Source organism: Panicum virgatum, chromosome 9N (genome assembly GCF_016808335.1).
Source record: "Panicum virgatum strain AP13 chromosome 9N, P.virgatum_v5, whole genome shotgun sequence".
Lineage (NCBI taxonomy): Eukaryota > Viridiplantae > Streptophyta > Magnoliopsida > Poales > Poaceae > Panicum > Panicum virgatum.
Genome location: NC_053153.1, coordinates 83,083,628 through 83,091,834, shown reverse-complemented (window position 1 = coordinate 83,091,834; position 8,207 = coordinate 83,083,628). Strand labels below are relative to the sequence as shown.

The window sequence follows — 8,207 nt, the reverse complement described above, 5'->3', positions numbered from 1 at the left end:
CACATCCTCCACTCGTTGTTGTTCTTCTTTTGGACGAGTACAGGGTTGGCCAACTATTCAGGATGATAGACCTCTTTAATGAACCCTGCTGTGAGTAGTTTTGCCAGCTCTTTCTTGATGGCTTCTCGCTTGTCCGGGGAGAAATGTCGTAGCCGTTGCTTCTTTGGTGTGGCTTTGAGGTCGACTTTCAGGGCATGCTCGATCAACTCCTTGGGCACCCCTGGCATATCCGCTGGTTTCCATGCAAATACGTCTCGGTTGGCCCTAAGGAAGTTGACGAGCTCGAGTTCCTATTTGTCGCCCAAGCCGGCTCCGATGATGGTGGTTTTGGAGTCATCTCCCTCTTGTAGCTGGATAGTCTTGGTGCCCACGTCGCCGCTGGTTTTACCGACGACTGGCTTGGCTTCTTGGAAGGGATCGAGTCCTTGTTGAGTGAGAGTTCCTTGGCAGCCGCAAGTATTTCGCTGACAGAGCTAGGAACTCGAATAGTGGAAGTGTGATCTATTGCTTCTTTGTCGCACTCGAAGGACTTGAGGAGGTCCCCTCGTAGGGAAAGGACTCCTGTGTTGCCCGACATCTTGAGGAGCAGGTACACATAGTGTGGTACACATAGTGTCGCCACAAAACCAGCATTGGCGGTCCACGATGTCGGGGTCCACAAGATTCCTTGACGGACTGGTTATGCACCGTAATTGATTCCGACTCACCTACACGGTCCACCCTACCTCTCTATGCACCACTCGTGCCGCAAGGAACTCATCTAGGAACACGGGTGGGCACAAACATCTTCGTCAGAACTGTAAGATTTTAGCGATACGAGCATTGCTTTGTGGCCTATAGTATATGATTTTTTAAAAAATCTACTAGGGTCAAATCTTTCTGATTCAGGTTCTGTAAGGTGAGGCCTTTGATTCTGCAGCCGTGAAAAAACCTAGCTCGATTCCGTGTCCGGATGGCAAAGATATCAAGGTTTTACTGTCGCCACAAAATCAGCATCGGCGGTCCACTGTGTCGGGGTCCGCAAGGTACCTTAACGGACTGGTTATGCACCGTAATTGATCCCGACTCATCTACACGCCACTCTACCTCCCTATGCACCACTCATGCCGCAAGGAACTCATCTAGGAACACTGGTGGGCCTAAACATTTTCGTCAGAACTGCAAGATTTTAGCGATACGAGCGCTGCTCTGTTACCGATAGTAAATGTTTTTTAGAAAAATCTACAGGGGTCTAATCTTTCCGATTCAGGTTCTGCAGAGTAAGGCCTTTGATTCCGCAGCCATGATTGCTATTTTACACACACACCTTACACATCCCATGCTATTTTACAATTGCACTTGAGTTACCGTATATTGCTTTTGCTGCTTTTTTATTGCCAGTGATTTATTTTATGGTTATACTATTACACCTGTGTAATTGCACTTCTGCTGATTTGCTTGCTACAAGTACATACAAAATGGTAAATTTGGAAGGTAAGTGCTCACGTCTTCACTGATAAGCGTGCACCTTACACATCCCATGCTATTTTACAATTGCACTTGAGTTACCGTATATTGCTTTTGCTGCTTTTATTGCCAGTGATTTATTTTATGGTTATACTATTACACCTGTTTAATTGTACTTCTGCTGATTTGCTTGCTACAAGTACATACAAAATGGTAAATTTGGAAGGTAAGTGCTCACGTCTTCACTGATAAGCGTACGATTTTCAATTTTTATGTCTTTTTCCACACCCCTCTACCTTGTATAAACTAACTACCAGTACATGCACTTCTCATGCAGTTGGAAAACAATTCCATCGCTCATGAGGCATAACCTACCGAGCTATTACACTACAGGTGAGCTTGGCTCAACCTGTCAGGCCTTAGTTCTGTCGCACGCAGGCACCCATTTCTTCCGCAAGTTTTATGACACCCACACCAGTCAGACTCGACTCTTGCACCTCGCACTTTTTTAGTATTTCCACTAAGCAAGGCACTAGCTGCAAAGGTAGGGACACAACAAACTCCAGTGAGTAAACAAGAATACACAATAAGTATCCACTAACTCTGGTATTGCTCCGCAACAGGAACTGTCTTGGTACCTTGCCACTCGTAAACAACTCTTGACTCCCCCTTAATCACCTTCGGGTACTGATCTATGCGAGAATCTTCTAGTATCAGTTCTTCAACCTAGGTCAAAACAGAAATGAGAATCGGAGCATGAGTTTTTGTTACATATAAGAGTAATAGCAAGTGGTGAATGTTTAGAGGCTATATTCAACAACAAAGGCTGTTGATTATCTGGCCAATAACAAAGATGTGCACGATACAAGTATCCCAGACAACCTTTTTAACTGCCATCAATGGAGAAATCGTGCATCCTGAATAAGCTGCAGCAAAGAGCAGTCTTTTCTTTTAACTACTTATAAAATATTCAAAACTATTAGATTGAAACTATAATTTCATACTACTATCCAGGAAAACTAGCATTGATAAATCATTTATGCACATGAAATTGTAAGTTTTATTGCTATAAATGTTGCAACTAATTACATTCAATAGAAGAATCTATTATCAAAACTATGTTGGCAAGTAATCCATACATTGCTTGGATTACAGGCAAGCACTGCCATGACATTTTGAGCCTGTAACAGCCAGCTTTTCTTAAGTCATAACGACTACGGTATCCTGAAATAATTTAGATTAATGCCAACCAAGATAACTACCTTCTTCCACAAGGAAGCATTCTTTCTCTCTCGAGGAACCAGCAGATGATCCCTCAGCCAAGACGCAACCACCCAAGGCTCACAATCAGAATTGCCAATCTTGGCATTCACAGCATTATCTTCAAGGGTTTCACACACCTACTGAATGAAAACAGACAAAGGTAGAAATACAAGAGGGTCCGAAAAGAGATAGTGCAAAATAAAAATTCAACTCCAAATGGTGTAAACAACACTCTGAATGTGTAGGAACAAAGAACTTTTTGAAGCAAAGAAATTGTCCGCATTATCCCTCACATATGAGCGAACAAAGTGGAAATGTTGGTAAGTTGCATAAATTTAATTTTAGTATGAATGTTACACTTTTCTGGTTCGTTTATCCAAGTAAATTCAATCTGCCATAGTAGTCAAATGTCATTATCCATGTGATAAATGGCAAAATAGATTTTCTATATCAATAGAACACCAATGGCACAAGCGTCATGCAAATCTAAGCAGCAGTTGACCTTTCACTGGATACAAAAAGGGGGGGGGGGGGCAAAATATAATACCTGTTCATATATTTTCTCAGCTCTATTTGATAATGCTTGTCTCTAGTAAATGGTGCACAGTCCCCAGAGCAGTGCTGCAAACTTGGGTTCGAAAATCACTTGAGCTGCCTATAAACAAGCTGCATGCTTAAGATAGTAATGGCACGAGCATACCATACCAGGATAGAAAAGCTTGCCACAAAGATGATATTTCTTGAGATCCAATGACGAACTTGACAAGTGAGGGGCATGTGACACTCTGCGACCAGCTCAGGACATTTAAATGCTTCAGCTCTGAAGGGGAAGAAATTAAGAGTGTTACGCTTAGCATCCACCATGCAATGTAGCATGTACTTTTTTCTGTCGAGGTCGAGTATAAAAGTTGCAAGATAGCATACTGGTTGGAAGTAAAACTTGTCTCGAAGAAGCCCTGAGCAGTGTCCAGCACCCTAGCTTTGACAAGTTGAATGCCATCTTCGGTTAAGCCAGCAGGATTCTTTGATAAGAGTTGATCGACTGTATCTGAGACGTCATGCTTCTGAAACTGGAATTCAGGAAACGAGTTGCAGCACAGGATATGGGGATGTAGCAGCCCGTAATCAACATCAACAAAGCCTTTTATGTAGCAGCCAGTAATAAATTGGCAAAATAGGCAATTTCATCCCTTAACTTTCTCCAAAGGCTCAAATTCATCCTTCAACTATCAAAAACGCCAATTTAGTCCTCAAACTTTTCATTTGAGCTCAATTTCAACTCTGGTGTGATGTGGCCTGCCAAGTCATCCCAAAGTGCATTTAAAGTTCTTGGTATGTTACCAAATGCAACATAGGTATCAATTTAACTGCTATATTAACCCATAATTCACTGATACAGCAAAAATAAGTTATCGTTGATCTTATGTCTATGAATAAAAGGTTTATAGTTTTGTTTATTTGTGCATTCTAATTGACTATTGCACTTTTTTTTACGGCACATCGAATGTGATGAAAAATCAGATGTTAAAGAGTTTATTTATATCTATTGACTCATTTTTAGGTCATCCATTGTTGACTAGGCATGCCACATAGGACTAGGGATGAAATTGAGCCCAAATTGGCCAATTTCATAGTTGAGGGATGAGAGCCTGAGGCAAAAGTTAAGGGATCAAATCAGCTATTTTGCCTAATAAATTGAAGAGATTTGAGGTGTGAAGAGACCAAGATTTTGGCGGGCTGGCCGCATAAAGTACGAGCATGCTGATCGCAGATCCTCAGCTGTAGCAACTCTGACTTGATTTGTAGAGAATAGAACAAGAAAAGAAGACGCCTAGGCATAAGTTGGCAATTGCAGGCCAGGCAAGGAAGGAAGAAAGAGAGGGCAAGTGCAGTACAATCTTGGCAGCTGTTTGGCTGAGCAATCCATCCTCTATGCATGATCCTCCGTATCTCTTGAAACCCTGGACGCACTCCAGCTGACCGTCCACGCATCGGCCGTTCTGGGGGCAAGGTTGGCACGAATCTGCGCGCCTCGCCTTGCCTTGGTTATTAGTTATATAGCAGGGAGGGAGCAACGGAAGTACTAGGGAGAAGTGAAGGAAGACCGAGAAGGAGGTCTCCGTACCGTCGGCGTAGTCATCGGGCGACTGGACGGAGTCGCAGAAGGGCTCAGGGCGGCGGTGGAGCCCGCTGCAGGCCGCTGCGGCTGCGGAGGCGATGGCGAGGACGGCGAGCAGGCGGAGGAGGTCCTCCCTGGCTGGGAAGAGGCCGGGAGGGGGCTCGGCGGCGCCCTTCCGCCTCCTGCTGGCGCTAGGGAGGGGGCCCGGCCGCCGCGGCGAACGCGACGGCATCGTCGTCGTCGTCTCCGAGGTCCTCCTCTGCCGCTGGAACTGGCCCATGTCGCTTGCTGTCGTCGGGGGGAAGGAGGAGGAGGAGGTTGTCGGGACCATTGCCGGCCCGTTGGGTTTGGTTGGTTATCGGCCGGCCCGTTGCGGATAGGTTTGGTTGGTTTGGTTGTCGGCCGGCCCATGAAGAAAAGGAATACGCTGCGGCGGCGGCGGCGGATTGGGATCCCTCCCGAAGCTAGCTTCGCAAGCGGGCGCGCCGCCGATGCCAGCTCTTGCCACTCTCCCCCTCCCCCGCCGCCCATCCGACTCCCGACGGCGCGGCCGCCTGCTCCTTTTCCTCATCGTCCTTGTCGCCGTCTCCGCCGCCGCAGCCCTCGCCTACCTCTCCTTCCCCTCCGCCGCGCTGACACCTCCCCCGGCAGCGTCTTCCACTGTGCGGGCCGATGCCGATTGCTGCAGAGGTATCCAGGGGCTCGAGCTCTGGGGTCCGGCGGTCAAGTGGGGCTCTAACCACCGCCTGCCCTCCGCCGCCGCCTGCTGCGCCTCCTGCAAGGCGATGTGCCCCCACGCCGAGGACGGCGCCTGCCGCTGCAACTCGTGGGTCTTCTGCGGGGACGAACGCAGATGCAAGGACAGGCTCGGGGAGGTCAGTCCGTCCGTCCGTCTCAAATTCTCAGTTCCCCTTCTTCATCTACCCATCTGTCACTGTCAGAGGTAGGGAACCCATGCATTGGCCTAGATATATTCGTCTTCCCAGTTGTGCAAGGTGCATTGTTTTTCCCAAGATTATCGATCTAGTATTACTTACACTATTAGTTAGGCCTCTTGCTTGTTTGCTTTCAGCTCTTCAAAAGCCTCTCATTTCTTTCCTTCTGTATACAAAAAAACTAGTATGGAAATTCCACCTTTATATCTATATAATTGCTGGATTCATTAGCTTCTTTACTGCGCACTTGTAATGCAGTGCTGGCTGAAGAAACAAAAGGACGTGATGGCTCCTGCTGTTATTGCAAGGGGGGAGGACGTCATGTGGACTTCTGGTCTAGTCTTTGGAAAAGGAGAGGTTGGTTTCGTGCAATCTCCTTCAGTTCAGCTAACTAGTTGGTAATTCAATTTTTGAGGAATGTTCTTTGAGCTACCTGGACATGTTTAATTTCCTAGTTACACTGCACAGGCTAACTTCTTCTGGTGTTCCATTTTGACATATAAATCATTGATCAGGCTGCCCATAATATGTCTTGAGATGTTCTTGGCTCCTTGTGTGGTGTATATACTGTAGATACAGAATGTGTTATAAGCTATTCTTGCTGCAGCTGTAAGGAGAGGTTGGTTTCGTGCAATCTCCTTCAGTTCAGCTAACTAGTTGGTAATTCAATTTTTGAGGAATGTTCTTTGAGCTACCTGGACATGTTTAATTTCCTAGTTACACTGCACAGGCTAACTTCTTCTGGTGTTCCATTTTGACATATAAATCATTGATCAGGCTGCCCATAATATGTCTTGAGATGTTCTTGGCTCCTTGTGTGGTGTATATACTGTAGATACAGAATGTGTTATAAGCTATTCTTGCTGCAGCTGTATGCTTCTCGGCATATGCTTCAAAAGAAAAAGAGAGAAAGGAGTTCTTTCTTCACTAAGGAAAATTTTCAGTCTAGCCATTTTGTTATGATATTAGCTGGCATGAGTCTCGGGATTAACGCAAGATTTATTTCACTGCAGGGAATTTTTGGGCTTGAAACAAATCTTGGGACACTTCATATTCAAGTAAGTGTCCTCTGTCTCTATATGCTAAAGCGTGGTAAAACTTGTTAGTGTTTTTTCTGTATGTTGTTTGGCCTTCTCAGTTTTTCTTTTGAAGACATAAGATGGGGTTATTGAGAAAGTAAAACTACGGTTCCATGTACTACATGAATTGTCTAGAGGGTGGCATGGCTGGGCTATTTCTACCTTCACTATTCCCTTTGGATTTTAACTAAAGCTGATATTGTTTGTGATTTACCAGAAACAAATATTCCATAATTGTGTTTTTCAGTGCAAACTGCTGATGTATACTGTACTCTTCCTTCTATACTTGTTACGCATCCAGTTGCTGCCTGGTTGCGCACCGCGTTCTGTGGACTACTTCATCGACCTCTTGGGCTTGCACAGCTGTGCTGGGTGCAGATTTTATCGTGCGGAAGGACGCGGGAATGTCTGGGATGCAGAAGGCAATCATGAAAAAAATGTATGCCTTGTATGGCATTTGGCCTGCTGCTAACTGTTGGTCCTGATGATCGATCTTTTCTGTACAATCATAGGCTGCATTTGGTCCCCCGTATGCATTGCTTCAAGGGACACTGGAAGTTGATGGTGTGCCTTTCAACGGTATAGCAAGAGAAGCATACCCGGCAGTAAAAAGAGGGTCCATTGCCTGGGTTGGATCAGGGCCTGAGTTCCTGATCAGCTTAGCAAACCATGACGAGTGGAAGGACACCTACACTGTGTTTGGCCACGTGCTGCCTGAGGACATGGCGATAGCCGAGGAGATGGCACTGCTGCCAGCGAGCACGGACGTGTGGAGCAATGTAACGGTGAAGGTGCTGAGAGATCCTGTCTACTTCAAGGTGAAGAGGAGCAGCCATGCTAGTTTTGTCTAGGTGAGAGGCATATTTCATTCATCAAGTGTCGGGGCATGGCTCCAATTCTGCCTCCAAAACTCTAGCTGGAAGCTCTGGTTGGAGTTGGAGTTGGAGCTGGCTGGATGGGGTGTTTGCATGGTGGGTGCCCCTGGCTCCAGAAGAGTGTGTTTTGAGCGTGCATTGTCCTATTTTTTGCCCCTAGTTTTATTGAGCTGTAACATACCCAGTTAACGTGGAACCGCATTCTGGCATTGTTTAGATCTCAAAATTTTACATCAAAAAATGTCACATCGAATATTTGGACACATGCATATAGTACCAAATAAAATCTATTTGCAAAATTTTTTACACGGATGGGTTGTAAATCGTGAGATGAATCTAATGAGTCTACTTAATCCATGATTTGTAACAGTGATGTTACAGTAATCATCTGCTAATTATGGATTAATCATGAATTAATTAGGCTCATTAGATTCGTCTCGTGATCATTGATGTGCAGTCCTAGATACGTGGCTACGGGCTATGCAGAGAG

General features: G+C 45.5%; 1 protein-coding gene and 1 pseudogene across 1 annotated transcript; one reads left to right on the top strand and one right to left on the bottom strand.

Annotated features, from left to right (window-relative positions):
- Nucleotides 1-1,653: 1,653 nt before the first annotated feature.
- LOC120689518 lies at nucleotides 1,654-5,134 on the bottom strand (annotated as a pseudogene).
- Nucleotides 5,135-5,255: 121 nt separating this feature from the next.
- LOC120689519 lies at nucleotides 5,256-7,982 on the top strand. The gene is made up of 5 exons (XM_039971806.1): nucleotides 5,256-5,703; nucleotides 6,022-6,120; nucleotides 6,777-6,821; nucleotides 7,144-7,281; nucleotides 7,355-7,982. The coding sequence occupies exons 1-5, from the start codon at nucleotides 5,320-5,322 to the stop codon at nucleotides 7,691-7,693; spliced, it is 1,005 nt and encodes a 334-aa protein (XP_039827740.1). The 5' UTR covers nucleotides 5,256-5,319; the 3' UTR covers nucleotides 7,694-7,982.
- Nucleotides 7,983-8,207: the final 225 nt, after the last annotated feature.